Source organism: Podarcis filfolensis, assembly GCF_964270895.1.
Source record: "Podarcis filfolensis genome assembly, chromosome: 1".
Classification (NCBI taxonomy): domain Eukaryota; kingdom Metazoa; phylum Chordata; class Lepidosauria; order Squamata; family Lacertidae; genus Podarcis; species Podarcis filfolensis.
Window position 1 is genome coordinate 124,463,586 of NC_139604.1, and position 16,474 is coordinate 124,480,059.

Here is a 16,474-nt window from a genome sequence, read left to right on the forward strand (position 1 = left end):
TGAACCTCACCCTTGCCTGCCTCCTTTGCTTGTAATAATAATAATAATAATAATAATAATAATAATAATAATAATAATAATTTATTATTTATACCCCGCCCATCTGGCTGGGCTTTCCCAGCCACTCTGGGCAGCTTCCAGCAAAATATTAAAATACAGTAATGCATCAAACATTAAAAGCTTCCCTAAACAGGGCTGCCTTCAGAGGTCTTCTAAAAGTCTGGTAGTTGTTGTTCTCTTTGACATCTGGTTGGAGGGAGTTCCACAGGGCGGGTGCCACTACTGAGAAGGCCCTCTGCTTTTTCTGAGAAGGCCCTCTGCCACTACTGAGAAGGCCCTGTAACTTGGCTTCTCGCAGTGAGGAAACTGCCAGAAGGCCCTCGGCGCTGGACCTCAGTGTCCGGGCAGAGCGATGGGGGTGGAGACGCTCCCTCAGGTATACTGGGCCAAGGCCGTTTAGGGCTTTAAAGGTCAGCACCAACACTTTGAATTGTGCTTGGAAATGTACTGGGAGCCAATGTAGGTCTTTCAAGACTGGTGTTATGTGGTCTCGGTGGCTGCTCCCAGTCACCAGTCTAGCTGCTGCATTCTGGATTAGTTGTAGTTTCAGGGTCACCTTCAAAGGTAGCCCCACATAGAGCACATTGCAGTAGTCCAAGTGAGAGATAACCAGAGCATGCACCTCTCTGGCGAGGCAAACAAAATGCATGCCGTTTCCCACAGCAGATGTAGAAGAAGAGGAGAAGACTTTTGGATTTGAGATCCCGCTTTATCACTACCCAAAGGAGTCTCAAAGCGGCTAACATTCTCCTTTTCCCTTCCTCCCCCACAACAAACACTCTGTGAGGTGAGTGGGGCTGAGAGACTTCAGAGAAGTGTGACTAGCCCAAGGTCACCCAGCAGCTGCATGTGGAGGAGCGGAGACGCGAACCTGGTTCCCCAGATTATGAGTCCACTGCTCTTAACCACTACACCACACTGGCTCTCTAATGTGGATGCTGGTAGCTCTTAGGTTTTTCAAAGGCTGCTTCACCCAGCATGCCTTGCTGCAACCTGAGATTTCTGGTTGGTATTTTAAAAACAGGAACCTAATTCTGTCTGCAAAGCAGCTCTTCCAGATTGTTGGAATGAGCAGACTGGGTCTCTTTTCCATCACACCCAACAAAATATGATTTATGATGTATTTGTGATGTTCTGCTATGTTCTGACATGTTCTTATTATGTGTTGTTTGCAAACGACTCCGGGACTTATTTGCATGAAAAGTGGCATAGAAATAAAATAAATCACATAATCATCCCCCCCTTCCCCTTCCTACTTTAACATCCAGCCTGCTTTGTGACAGTTGCAGCTGGGCCTCATATTATATATCTAGTGTCATTCTTTTGATTCCCCACTCCCGCCAGACACTTGTTGGAACCTGCCATTTTTGCCTGCGTAAATCCTTGCCTGCCTCTGCGGTGCAGCACTTAGCGTGTTGCTAACTAAAACTGGAGAGCTGGACCATAAAGAAGACTGATTGCCGAAGAATTGATGCTTTTGAATTATGGTGCTGGAGGAGACTCTTGAGAGTCCCATGGACTGCAAGAAGATCAAACCTATCCATTCTGAAGGAAATCAGCCCTGAGTGCTCACTGGAAGGACAGATCGTGAAGTTGAGGCTCCAATACTTTGGCCACCTCATGAGAAGAGAAGACTCCCTGGAAAAGACCCTGATGTTGGGAAAGATGGAGGGCACAAGGAGAAGGGAACGACAGAGGACGAGATGGTTGGACAGTGCTCTCGAAGCTAGCAGCATGAGTTTGACCAAACTGTGGGAGGCAGTGGAAGACAGGAGTGCCTGGCGTGCTCTGGTCCAGGGGGTCACGAAGAGTCAGACATGACTAAACGACTAAACAACAACAACAACTAAAACCGGGGAGTTTGGCTCCCCACGGAATTGGGAAGCTTACTGGCTGAACCTAGGCCTCTCTCAACCTACCTTGCAGTGTTGTTCTTGGCATAAAAATCTAAGAAGGGGAAGATTATGAACATCACTCTTGATGCCTTGGAAGGGCCGGACAAAAAGGACATATTTAAAAACAAGTTATGAATGGCTCCACTGCTACACTGAGAACAACGGAAGAAGTATTACTGCTGGGCCGACCCTACCATTAGACAAGAGTGAGGCAGCCGCCTCAGGTGGCAGAAGCCTGGGAGTGGGCATAGACCCAAGGCCTTCAGCATGGTGGCACCTCCCCTTTGGAAATCCTTTTCATTCCTTTTAAGCGCACATCTTTATTCCAGTCTGCCTCTGTACTGGATTTGAAATTGTTTTTAATTGCTTTTTTATATATATGTGCAACTCTTTTAATTGCTGGTTGTTTTGACTATGAGATCACTTTGAGATATTTTGTGGGAAGTTGTTTAAGTAAGCAAGCAAAAAAGAAAGAAGCCATTTAAGTAAACAAGCAAAAAAATAACTGTCCCCATGCCCAGAACTCAAACCAATGGCTTCAAGTTACAAGAATGGAGATTCTGAGTAAACATCAGGAAGAACTTTCCGACAGTAGGAGTTGTTTGACAGTGGAACGGAATCCCATGAAAGGTGACAGACTCTCTTTCCTTGGAGGTTTTTAAGCAGATGTTGGAAGGCCATCTTTCATGGGTGCTTTAGCTGAGACTCCTGCATTTCAGGGGGCTGGACTAGATGACCCCTGGGTCCCTTCCAACTCTGCAATTCTATGTTTCTAGATACGACTATACTAAGGTGAGGGACACGGGTGGCGCTGTGGGTTAAACCACAGAGCCTAGGACAGGTATATGAAGACGAGCAGCAAAGTCAGTCCTCAGGGAATGTGCAGGCGACCTTGGAACGGACAGCTCACGGAAGAACCCCGACCAGACCTAAGAGGAGGCGTGTAGTGGTGATAGGGGATTCCCTACTGAAGGGAACAGAAGCAGTGATCTGTGGGCCTGACAAGATGTCTCGGGAAGTGTGCTGTCTCCCCGGGGCTAAGATCCAAGATGTAACTGAACGACTGCAAGGAATCATAAAATCCACTGACAAATACCCCTTCCTCTTGGTTCATGTGGGAACCAATGACACTGCAAGCAATAGCCTCCAGAAGATCAAAAGAGACTACGAGGCTCTGGGCAGGAAATTGAAGCAATTAAATGCACAAATTGTCATCTCATCTGTCCTCCCAGTTGAACGCCGTGGCCCAGGGAGAGAGGGAAAAATAGTGGAAGTGAACAACTGGCTTCACAAATGGTGTAAACAGGAATGGTTTGGATTCTTAGATCACGGACTGCAGTTTCTTAAAGATGGACTTCTGGCAAGCGATGGGCTGCACCTCACAACGGTTGGGAGGAATGTTTTTGCCAAAAATCTCAGAAACCCCATCAGGAGGGCTTTAAACTGACTAATGTGGGGGAGGGAGACAGTGCTCCTGAAGGTAGGAGTCTATCAATTGATGAAGATGATCATCCAAATGTCATAGACCTAATGGAACAAACAGCACACAGACCTAGTGGTGGGAGGAAAAAATCCTTAAATAAGAGACACGGGGGAATGATTAATGGACTTCAATGTCTGTACACTAATGCGCAAAGCATGGGAAATAAACAAGATGAGCTTGAGCTCTTGGTACAGCAAGCTGAATATGACACAATAGGCATCACTGAAACCTGGTGGGATAAGTCCCACGATTGGAATGTAATAATGGAGGGATACAATCTATTTCAGAGAAACAGACCAGACAAGAAAGGAGGAGGAGTGGCGTTATATGTCAGGGATGTGTATACCTGTGAAGAGATCCAAGATTTAGAACCTCAAAGCCAAAGTGAGAGCATTTGGGTCAAAATTAAGGGAGAGAAGAATAACAGTGACCTCATTGTGGGAGTTTACTATAGATCCCCAAGCCAAATGGAGGACATAGATGATGCCTTCCTGGAACAGATGGCCAAGCATGCAAAAGGAAGGGAGATAGTAGTAATGGGGGACTTCAGTTACCCGGATATTTGTTGGATGTCAAACTCAGCCAAGAGCATAAGGTCAAACAGATTCCTCACTGGCCTTGCAGACAACTTCATTGTCCAGAAAGTGGGAGAAGCAACAAGAGGAACAGCCATTTTAGATCTGGTCCTAACCAATGTTGATGACCTGGTTAGTGGGGTAGAAGTGGAAGGATCATTAGGCGCGAGTGATCATGCTCTTCTGAAGTTTACTATACAGCGGAAAGGAGCAGCCAAGCATACTAGGACTCAATTTCTTGACTTTAAGAAAGCCGACTTCATAAAACTTAGGGAAGTGCTGGGTGAGATCCCATGGACAGTAATACTAAAAGGAAAGGGAGTTCATGATGGCTGGGAGTTTGTTAAGAGGGAGATAGTAAAAGCACAACTTCAGGCAATACCAATGAGACGGAAACATGGAAGGTACCTAAAGAAGCCAGGGTGGCTATCTAAAGAACTTTTAACTGAGTTAAGATTAAAAAAGGATGTGTACAAAAAATGAAAAAGGGGGGAAACCACCAAAGAGGAATTCAAACAAATAGCCAGCACGTGTAGACACAAAGTCAGAAAAGCTAAAGCACAGAATGAACTCAGGCTTGCTAGGGAGGTTAAAAGCAACAAAAAAGGCTTTTATGGTTATGTTCGTAGCAAAAGGAAGAACAAAGAAACAGTGGGGTCACTCAGAGGAGAAGATAGTGAAATGCAAACAGGGGACACAGAAAGGGCTGAACTCCTCAATGCCTTCTTTGCCTCAGTCTTCTCCAGGGAAGATTCTGGAGCAGATCATTAAGCAAACAGTCTGTGAGCACCTAGAAAGGAATGCTGTGATCACCAATAGTCAGCATGGATTTATGAAAAATAAGTCATGTCAGACTAACCTGATCTCGTTTTTTGACAGAATTACAACCCTGGTAGATGAAGGGAATGCAGTGGATGTAGCCTACCTTGATTTCAGCAAGGCATTTGACAAGGTGCCCCATGATATTCTTGTAAAGAAGCTGGTAAAATGCGGTCTTGACTATGCTACCACTCAGTGGATTTGTAACTGGCTGACTGACCGAACCCAAAGGGTGCTCATCAATGGTTCCTCTTCATCCTGGAGAAGAGTGACTAGTGGGGTGCCACAGGGTTCTGTCTTGGGCCCGGTCTTATTCAACATCTTTATCAACGACTTGGATGATGGACTCAAGGGCATCCTGATCAAATTTGCAGATGACACCAAACTGGGAGGGGTGGCTAACACCCCAGAGGACAGGATCACACTTCAAAACGACCTTGACAGATTAGAGAACTGGGCCAAAACAAACAAGATGAATTTTAACAGGGAGAAATCTAAGGTATTGCACTTGGGCAAAAAAAATGAGAGGCACAAATACAAGATGGCTGACACCTGGCTTGAGAGCAGTACATGTGAAAAGGATCTAGGAGTCTCGGTTGACCACAAACTTGACATGAGCCAACAGTGTGACGCGGCAGCTAAAAAAAGCCAATGCAATTCTGGGCTGCATCAATAGGAGTATAGCATCTAGATCAAGGGAAGTAGTGCCACTGTATTCTGCTCTGGTCAGACCTCACCTGGAGTACTGTGTCCAGTTCTGGGCACCACAGTTCAAGAAGGACACTGACAAACTGGAACGTGTCCAGAGGAGGGCAACCAAAATGGTCAAAGGCCTGGAAACGATGCCTTATGAGGAGCGGCTAAGGGAGCTGGGCATGTTTAGCCTGGAGAAGAGGAGGTTAAGGGGTGATATGATAGCCATGTTCAAATATATAAAAGGATGTCACATAGAGGAGGGAGAAAGGTTGTTTTCTGCTGCTCCAGAGAAGCGGACACGGAGCAATGGATCCAAACTACAAGAAAGAAGATTCCACCTAAATATTAGGAAGAACTTCCTGTCAGTAAGAGCTGTTCGACAGTGGAATTTGCTGCCAAGGAGTGTGGTGGAGTCTCCTTCTTTGGAGGTCTTTAAGCAGAGGCTTGACAACCATATGTCAGGAGTGCTCTGATGGTGTTTCCTGCTTGGCAGGGGGTTGGACTCGATGGCCCTTGTGGTCTCTTCCAACTCTGATTCTATGATTCTATGACTTGCCGATCAGAAGGTCGGCGGTTCAAATCCCCGCGATGGGGTGAGCTCCCGTTGCTCGGTCCCTGCTCCTGCCAACCTAGCAGTTCGAAAGCACGTCAAAGTGCAAGTAGATAAATAGGTACCGCTTCAGCAGGAAGGTAAACGGCGTTTCCGTGTGCTGCTCTGGTTCGCCAGAAGCGGCTTAGTTATGCTGGCCACATGACCCGGAAGCTGTACGCCGGCTCCCTCGGCCAATAAAGCGAGATGAGCGCCGCAACCCAGTGTTGGTCACGACTGGACATATGGTTGTCAAGCCTCTGCATAAAGACCTCCAAAGAAGGAGACTCCACCACACTCCTTGGCAGCAAATTCCACTGTCGAACAGCTCTTACTGTCAGGAAGTTCTTCCTAATGTTTAGCTTTGCCTTTATACTAAGGTGAGTGGTTAAACTGTTGATTTTTTTCTCCCTTCAGCTGCTGAAATAGCCTAGCCTTTTCTGCCCTCTAGTGATCGTAACCACATGCTGCACCTCAGACAAGTAAATGAATTAGAAACTTCCATTCTTTCCCTAATACAAACCGAGTCCAGAACTAGCAGCCAGGCGACTGGAATCGTGACTTGACGGCTGCCGGTCTCAGGGGCCAAGTGAAGGCTGCCAACAATGCCATTGCCCACACTCGGAAACTTTGCACAGATAATGCCTGCTCTGTCTATGGTCCGTGGTTTTTACTGGGTTGTTTTTGTTTTTATTATGTATTTTGTGTTTTTAGATTGCGTCGTAACTGTCCTGAGAACTGTGGGTATAGGACGGTATACAAATGTAATTAATCATCATCACCACCACCATGATTATCATCGTGGGCTGGCCGAGTTGGGACAATTCAGATGGTGGGTTTGCCAAGGACTGTCTGTGCAATGAGAGTTGGGGCCCCTGCTTCCCTCTCCAGCCCCCCATCTCCCTCTCCACAGCCGTCGGGGTCTCCCTCTGATGCTTCCATGGTTCCTGTCCATGGCGCCCACCCCAGCACCATAAGATGCTGGGAGCCACACTGCCTTTCCACAGGGGAATGTTCTGCCAGTCCTGGCAGCCTCTGGGGAGGCAGAGACACTAGGTAGACCTAGGTAGAAAGGTAGAGGAGGAGCCTGTGAGAAATTGCAGGAATGCTCACTGTTTGCCTGCTCTAAATGTTATGAAAATGATGTGCAGATGGCATTTAACACCAGCTAAACTGCAGAGACATCACCTTGCCAACAAAGGTCCGTATAGTTAAAGCTATGGTTTTCCCAGTAGTGATGTATGGAAGTGAGAGCTGGACCATAAAGAAGGATGATCGCCGAAGAATTGATGCTTTTGAATTATGGTGCTGGAGGAGACTCTTGAGAGTCCCATGGACTGCAAGAAGATCAAACCTATCCATTCTGGAGGAAATCAGCCCTGAGTGCTCACTGGAAGGACAGATCCTGAAGCTGAGGCTCCAATACTTTGGCCACTTCATGAGAAGAGAAGACTCCCTGGAAAAGACCCTGATGTTGGGAAAGATTGAGGGCACAAGGAGAAGGGGACGACAGAGGACGAGATGGTTGGACAGTGGAAGACAGGAATGCCTGGCGTGCTCTGGTCCATGGGGTCACGAAGAGTCTGACACGACTAAACGACTAAACAACAAACTGGCTAAAATGTACAAGACAAGAACTAATGAGTGTTGGAAATGTAAAGAAAGGGAAGGTATCTTCTACCACATGTGGTGGACTTGCAAAGAGGTAAAGGCTTTCTGGGAAATGCTTTATAATGAGTTAAAGAAAATGTTTAAAAATACTTTTGTTAGAAAAGCAGAAGCCTTTTTACTGGGTATAGTGGGTGAAGAGATTCCGAGGGAAGATAAAAGACTGCTTATGTATGCAACAACTGCAACAAGAATTCTTTTAGCCCAAAAATGCAAACAAGAAGTACCAACGAAAGAAGAGTGGCAGATGAAGATGATGGACTTTGCAGAACTGGCGAAGCTGACAGGAAAAATCCAAAACCAGCATGATCAAGTATTCCAAAAGGACTGGAGTAAATTTATATGATATCTGAAAGATTACTGTAAGCAATTAACATCACTAGCAGGGTTGTCTAAAGACTTGTAATGAGAAATTTTGAGCCATTTTGTAATGAGTATAATTAGAACTGGAAAATGTACAAAATGCAATGATATAAAGGTTAATTTTGAAAGCCATGAGGCGGGAGGGAGGGAAGGCGATAGGCTCTACAGAGCCTCTCTCTACAAACTTATTTATATATCTAAGTTTGCCTGCCCTATTCCTGTATATAGGATAGCAAAGAGGGGTAACAGTGTCAAATCAACACTTTGGCAGGTAGAGCAGCTGTGTTTAGGATTGATTATATGTATTGCCTGATACCTGCTATCTGCATATGTAACTGCAGCAATCTAAACATTAAAGTCTTTGGAAAGAATCCTCCTTGTTCTTTGGCAACTGGGAGCCAGAACAAGGATCTTGCCATGCAGACACGGACATCTTAAATGACGACACCATCAACAACTGTGTGAAACAGTTGCTCTAGTGCAGTGGTGGCCAAACTTGGCCCTCTGGCTGTTTTGGGACTACAACTCCCATCACCCCTAGCTAACAGGACCAGTGGTCAGGGATGATGGGAATTGTACTCCTAAAACAGCTGGAGGGCCACGTTTGGCGATGCCTGCTCTAGTGTGACTGCCCCCCCAATTAACCCCCACATGCAGAGAGAGAGCCACATGCTTTCTGTGCAGCGTTTGTTGTGAACATTAGACGTGGAGCATGCAGTGATGAAGTGGGTCGTTTATTCAAGATACAAACTTGTGAGTTTTTGTACAAGGTCCAATATCGCACACAAAAAAGGATATCCCAAAGAGGTAATGCAGTAGTTTCCTCTCTGCATTTAGAATTCTCTTGAACTGCTGTAATCCAACCCTTTCCTCTTGGTACAGGGGACAATAAATAATAAACCATGCACAAGCGACGCCAGCTTCCTCACCAGCAGGGTCTCTCAGTGTTGTGGGGTCCTTCACTAGTGCATCAACAAGCATTCCCCAGATTCAGCTGCAAGTTACGACATCATGACATCATTCTGATATGCAAAACAGCCAGGATTTGCTGAAAGGGCTATTCATCGCGCACAATGCAAACGAGACCGCACTGTGCACTGGGCAGTGCTTATCCCCCAAAGGGGGCAAGTTGTGATTCAGCCCAAGTGACACAAGGGGAAGATGAAGGCGTTGCCTCCCACCCACTTGCTTTTTATCACACAATTCCTGCAGAGGAGGTGGTGCTATCTGCCCTCTTTATTTCCTGTCTCCTTCGTCGGCCTTTGGGAATCGTCGGCCTTGCTGCTGTCCGTCTTGGAGCCGCTGGACAGCTGAATCCCACACGCCGCGAAAGCCCGGCAAATTTCACGCCTGGCGTTCTCGCTAGCCAGCACGTAGATGAAGGGGTCAGCCACACTGTTGGCGGTGGAGAAGCAGAGGAACACTACAGAGATCGTGTAGATGCCTCTCTCGAAACTGCAGCTCTCCGCTGGGCGGAGAAAGTAGACTCCGGACCTGATGAGGAGCACCACATGGTAAGGGGCGAAGCAGACCAGGAATATGGCAATGATGGCAATTGCCAGGTGCTTCACTTTCGTTTTCTGGGGTGGGCTGAGGCTGCAGCTGCTCTTGATACACCGGAGGATCCGGTAGTTCATGAAAAGGAGCAGAGTGAATGGAAAGAGGAAGCCCACAAAGAACCGTGCCACGTTGTAAGAGGCTATACGGCGGTTGAGCGGCGTCTCAAAGCAGATCGTGCTGTCCCTGTGCTGTATTTCTTCCTGGAAAAAAACGGGGCAATAGATCACAGCGACCGTGACAAAGAGGGAGGTGGTGACTATCGCAGCCGTCCTCTGGCGCCGTATCCCTCTACTTTCCAGCGCATACACGACCGCCACGTAGCGGTCGCTAGAGACGCAACACAGCAATAAAATGCTAATGTAGATGTTGCAGAAAAAGATGTATCCTGTCACCTTGCAAGATAGGTCCCCCAGCTTCCAATCGCGGCCGTTTTGCACGTACAGGATCCAAAGAGGGAGGGTGCACAGGTACATCAGTTCACAAAGGGAGAGGCCGAAGAGGTAGATGGCAGCGATGGTTCCCTTGCGAATCTGAACGAGCGTCAAGAAGGCAGTTAAGCAGTTGGTTGGGATGCCTATGATAAATACGGTGCTGTATACTGCAACCAGAAGATGCTGGCTGTCTCTGTACGGCATGGCCGTGGAATTGCATGCGGCGTTACTCATCTGGGCTCCTTCATCTGGGCCTTTGGAAGGTCTGAAAGCAAAATGGAGAAAGTTAGATGCGCTAAGGAATGGGAACAGGCCAATGCTGGCCTGCGATCTTTCTTCAAGCCCCCCCCCCCCCGAAAGCCACCATTTATGCAAAGCCCCTAATGAAAGGGCAAGGGCTCTTGCTCAGTGGTAGGACAGCTGCTTTGCATGCAGAAGGTACCAGGTTCAATTCCCAGCATTGCCTGGTAGGGCTGGGAGGGGCCCCTTGAGAAGATCTGCAAGGGATTGCCTTGCACGAAGGCCCCTTTAAGAAGGCCCCAATCCACCTCCATGGCAGCCAGGGCTACACCTCAGTCAAGCCCATGTGCAGCAGTCAATGGGGGCAGGAAGGGAGGCTGCCTGGCAACTTGAGAAGGATTTTGTTTTTATTTGAACCCTGCAAGTATGGAATATAAATGCAATACCTAAACAGAGCATGCCTGGGGAATTTTCTAGCTCTCCACCTTTTAGTTTTGAAAATGACTCAAGAGGCTAAAATCACAGTCAGGTTTGCAAAATTCTTGCAGATTGTCAAGCCAAGGGTGTGTCTCAAATGTAATATGCACAATATGCACTGCACTCACCCCAAACATACTGTTCCTATCTTGTGTCCAGCTTAATGGTGGCTGCGTATAGTGCTGATTGGCCAGCACCTGTGATGTCACCAAGAATCTCTGTCTAATTTTGTTTCTCTCCTCTCAACCCAATTTCCTAGAGCAGGGGTTCCTCAACTCCCCTCACCCCGAGCACTGAGGTTCTTGGCAGACCACTGAATGATTTTTCTGCTTGTTGTAGCTATTCCAAAGTGCTGTGCTAGATGCTGTCTGATAAATGGAATGCAAATTGTTGTACAATAAAAAAAGATAAAAGAAGCAATGAAATGTGGTTAAAGATCATTATGAATATTAAATGCAACAGAAGTGCTGTCTCCCATCTTCAACTGCAAATCCCACGATAATTTGCAGACCATCTGAATGAAGTTCATGGACCATAGTTAGGGAAACCCTGTTGTAGAGTAATCTTGCCCTTTAAAAACGATTTCAATAAAGCAACAGATAATTGGATAAACCGATTCTAAGCAAAACTAAATACATAAACTAGTGGTTTTCAACCAGTGTGCCCTGAATGATGGTCAGGGATGCTGTGGGCAACACTGGCCTCTGTTCCTCTTTCCTTCCCTCCCTCCTCTCATGCCCTCTCGCATCTCTCCCTCCCAAAGGCTTGCACAGCTGTTTGTTGCAGCAGCCCTGGCTACAAGCTCAGCAGGCGAATGGTGCCTTTGTGGCTGGTCAGGGGGTGCTGGTCAGTGGCGTAGGAAGGGGAGTGTGGTGGGTGCGGACTGCCTCGGGTGTCATCACTGAGGGGGGTGACAAAATGGCAAAAATATGTGTTATTAAAATAAGTAAATAAAAATTGGGCTCTCAACACTTTTTTTGGGGGGGAAATAACTCCTGCACCCGCCACCCCCCCCATCCTACACCACTAATAGCTAGGTGAGGCGGGGGGCACTGGGCGCCACACCGCGGGGCCTGCAGTGTGCCTGAGCCACACATCTCTCCTGCAAGCTCCGTGCTACTTTTTCGAGCAGCGTGGGGCTTGTGTCTGCCCACAGCCTCAGCCGCCCTACAACTGAGGGGGAGGCTCCAGAGAGGCTACACGCAGTGCACTCTGCCTCGGCTCACCCTGCCCCTGTGGGCAGTTTGCCCCACCCCCTTGGGCACCTCGCTCCGCCCCTGGCTGCAGGACGTGTGCGCCGCACCGGGCACCCAAGCAGGTAGCTACGCCGCTGGTTGCCAGGAGCTGAGTTGGCCTCGGAGTAAGCAAGCAAGTGGGCAAGGGAGCCCAGCCAGTCAGTCTGCCAGCCCTTGCTGCTGTGAATGGACAGGCAGGTTCCAGGCCCCTGTGGGGCAGTATAAGGAGGCACCTTTCTTTGGGGTGGGGTGGGGCAGCTCAGAGACCAGGGGCGGCAGCAGCAGCTGCCTACAGGGCTCTCAAGGAGAGGGGAGAGGAGACTGAGGGAACACCCCACAAGGGAGTGTTTGAAAAAGGGTGAGAGGCTGCCAGCTCTGCAGGCAAGGGGGGGACCTAACTGGGCTCCTGAGCCCCACAGGAAGAACATAGTTGGTCAAGGGAGCCGTGGACTCAAACTCTGACATCAACAACAAGTGAAGAGAGAACGAGAGGAGACTGAGGGATGAGCTGTCTGCCATCGTGGTTCTGATGCTGGTTTACCCCACAAATGAAGGCTACGCTTGATCTTTCACAGAAACACAGGAAGCTGTCTTCTGCTGTGTCAGACCACTGGCCCATCTAGCTCAAAATTATTTGCATTGACTGGCTGTGACTCTCCATGGTCTCAGGCAGGGGGTAAATTCCAGCCCTGTCTGGGGATTAAACCTGGGACTCCTTCCATGCAAGCAGACGCTCTGCCTCTGAGCTATAGGGCCTTTCTCTTTTCCTATTTCCCAACACAGCTTTGCATTGCTTCTTTTCCTATCCTGGTTGCAGTGGATTTGCAAACCTCCCTGGCCAGCCCGTCTGCATTTGCTTGTACAGTGGTTACCTCTGGATACAAATGGGATCTGTTCCGGAGCCCCGTTCGCATCCTGAAGTGAATGCAACCCGCATCTGCATGTCTGTGCGTGCGCGGATCGCGATTTGCTGCTTCCGCGCATGCGCGTGACTTCATTTTGACCATCTGTGCATGCGTGAGCGGTGAAACCCGGAAGTAACACGGTCCGTTACTTCCGGGTCGCCGTGGAGTGCAACCCGAAAGCGCTCAACCTGAAGCAACTTCAACCCGAGGTATGACTGTATATATGGTTTTTCAGAATAAAAGTTTGCAGTCCCATACAGTCACATATCCAACATACAACATAGAAACCAGATTCCAAAGAACCTCCTGGACTTCCCTCCTCCCCTTTCTGGGTCCTATTGCTAATCATTTCCTCCTGCATCTTTTATAATAATCCAAATCTTTTTACCTCTCCAATGTGTTGAAAATTCACCATTAAACTACAAGTGTTATTCCAATCCCACTAATGATTTTAACTGTTTACAATGGTTTTTAAGATGAGTTACAAATTTCCCCCATTCCTTATTAAATTTTTGTTCTTCCTGATTTCTGGTTCTTCCGGTCATTTTAGCCATTTCCGCGTAATCCATCAACTTGATCTGTCATTCTTCTCTGGTAAAGGTAAAGCGACCCCTGACCATTAGGTCCAGTCGTGACCGACTCTGGGGTTGCGGTGCTCATCTCGCTTTTTTGGCCAAGGGAGCCGGTGTACAGCTTCTGGGTCATGTGGCCAGCATGACTAAGCCGCTTCTGGCGAACCAGAGCAGTGCACAGAAATGCCATTTACCTTCCCGCCAGAGCGGCACCTATTTATCTACTTGCACTTTGACGTGCTTTCAAACTGCTATGTTGGCAGGAGCAGGGACTGAGCAACAGGAGCTCACCCCGTCACGGGGATTCGAACTGCCGACCTTCTGATTGGCAAATGCTAGGCTCTGTGCTTTAACCCACAGCGCCACCCATGTCCCAGGGATTCTTCTCTGGTGGGAACTTTTATTTTCTTTCTTGGCCAGCTTCATGATCTGCTTCAAAGCCATGACTTCCCTCCTCTCTGGACATTTTGCCTGGGTCTTGCTCCACTTCTGGAAGCCCACTGGAGCTCAATAGCGAGAGCGTCTGCGTGGCGCAAGAGCCCTTTCACCATCGCCTCTTGCAAAGCTAACAGAAACCAACTGCAAGCCTTGCCGTCGAGAGAAAGTTGTAAATGGCTGGGGCCTCAGTTAACGTAAACAGCCCTATCCCTCCCAGCGAGGCCCCCCCCTTTTCTCAGTTCCTTCTGCCTTTTATATTTCCTGTGCCACTATGTGTAAGAAATTATGCAAGTGGCACCAGCTAGAAAGAAAGAAAGAGAGAGAGAGAGAGAGAGAGAGAGAGAGAGAGAGAGAGAGAGAGAATACCCCTTGTGGTACCTTAAAGGCCAAACCCAACACGTTTCGATAGATTAAGGATGGACAGATTTGCCCGTTTTGGGTCCCTGTTTTTCATTTCCCCCCTAGGCTTAAATTCAAGTTCTTTACCTTTCTGCAGAAATTTGAATAATAATAATAAAAATAAGCCTCATGAAAATTTGTCAGCATTTGGTTTGAATTTATTCTAATACTCAGATTTTTGCATGCAGTTTTGACTAATATACTTTTGTGTGTGGAAGAAATTCATATGCTGCCCTACACCCACAGGTCTCAGGGCGGTTACAACACAAAACCACAATATAAAAATACAAAATACATAATAGAAATAACTAACAAAAACAACCCAATAAACCCCCTTTCCCCAACACATTTTAAAAGGGCATTGGATGTCAATCAGCCAAAGAGGAATGTTTTTGTATGTTATTTTCACTTGTGCATGACTTTCTGCACATTACTTTGCAAGAGAACTGCACCACAACATTTGAAGGCATTCACATTTAACGGTGAACCTGCCCAATTCACACTTCCCAAAATGATGCAAACCCCCCCCCAAATGATGCCTCCTGTCAAAATTTGTGGTTCTCTGAATTTTGCAATGCAGTTCTCCAGAAATGCATATGCTTGCGAAAATAACATACAAAATTGCACTATCTTAGGGGAATCTGTTTTGCAAAAATGTGTGTATTAGGCAAGATCGTGTAAAAGGAAAATAAAAAATTAGGATATTAGGAGGAATTAGCACTAAAATGAAGGGGAATTTTCACAAGGACTGATGTGGAAATGTGGAGAAGTAAGTTTAGGATTAGAGAAATCATGTTTACCACACTTCAGTTCCCTGCATCTAGGTGACAAAATTATTCACACATGCATAGATAACTACAGAACTTGCTCCATGACAGCCACCAATTTGGATGGTTTTAAAAGAGGATTGGACAAATTAGAATTTGCATTGGGCTAGTGGTTTTGATACTTTCCAGCTTCAGGGAAAGTTTTTGCAGCCTGTTGCATTTCTGCACCAACTTGTCTCACAAGGAGCCCTTCTGCTTGGCACACCTGCCACTGAACCGTTGCAAGAGGCAAAGGATCATAGGGAATGTTGTAGAGGGCTTATTCACTGGCCAGACTTAACTGTTGCCCTACAGTAGGGCTGGGGAACCCTTTTCCTGCTGAGGGTGACATATTTTCTGGGGATAATCTGCCAGGGGTTACATGGAAGTGGTGGAAGGAGCCAGATCCAAAGAAGGGGAGGTGCTCACTTCCTTCTCTTTCTCTCTCTGCTATCCCCCTTTGCCACCCACAGTAAATTAGACCAAGGGCCATGTGAGGGCTGAAATTTGCCTACTCCCTGCCCTCCATGTTAAGTATAATTGTTTAATTGACACCAAAATGGAGAATGCTTGAATGTGTATTGCTGACTTTGGAGATTTTCCATAGCAGCATACAAAGAGCTTTCTGAGCTCTGATTAAGTTAACGATTAACTGAGAATGTTCTCTGCTCTATCACATGAGTGTTTAACCTTAGATCACGTAATCAAGGTATTCAATTGCAAATCGCCATCTTGGAAGGCTGATGGCTGTTTTCTTTGTTCCCAGGCTCCGTGAGTGAAGGATGTGCAAATTACTCACTCTAAGGAGCTTACAGTCTTGGGATGAAATGCAGGTTAATGTGTGTGTGTGTGTGTGAGAGAGAGAGAGAAAGCTATGCTTGTGAGCTCTGATTATAAGTTATTTTATTTCTAAGAAGATGCCTTGGACAGGCATGTGCCTTACGGAACTATCTGGATGTATCTTTGATTGTTTTGTTTTGGAAGAAAGTTCTGCAAGTAAAGTTTTAAACAATACTTATCACATTAATGCATTACTTAATACACTGTCTGGACAATGTTTTATTCCAAGAAGAGGAGTCAATTTTTATGCATCTGTTTGCTTCAAGCTGAACAATATTAGTATCTGCAGTACTCCAGGAATGTACTGCCTTTCAGTTAAGCCACTCTGGGCAATTTGATGATCTAGATTTTGAAACTATGTTCAAGGAGTTTCTTCAGAAGGAAGGGCCATGATTCAGTGCTAGAGCATTTGCCTTGCATGCA

At 47.0% G+C, this 16,474-nt stretch overlaps 1 protein-coding gene and 1 long non-coding RNA gene across 3 annotated transcripts in view; one reads left to right on the forward strand and one right to left on the reverse strand.

The window, feature by feature from the left end:
- LOC310766656 overlaps nucleotides 1-16,474 on the forward strand; it is a 174,451-nt gene that overhangs the window by 135,051 nt on the left and 22,926 nt on the right. The window lies entirely within an intron of this gene.
- GPR132 (G protein-coupled receptor 132) overlaps nucleotides 8,862-16,474 on the reverse strand; it is a 28,090-nt gene continuing 20,477 nt past the window's right edge. For both annotated transcript variants that reach the window (XM_083619292.1, XM_083619293.1), the window contains one exon: nucleotides 8,862-10,404. In XM_083619292.1, the coding sequence (XP_083475418.1) occupies nucleotides 9,372-10,373 (1,002 nt within the window). In that variant the 5' untranslated portion in view covers nucleotides 10,374-10,404 and the 3' untranslated portion in view covers nucleotides 8,862-9,371. The remainder of the gene's footprint in view (nucleotides 10,405-16,474) is intronic.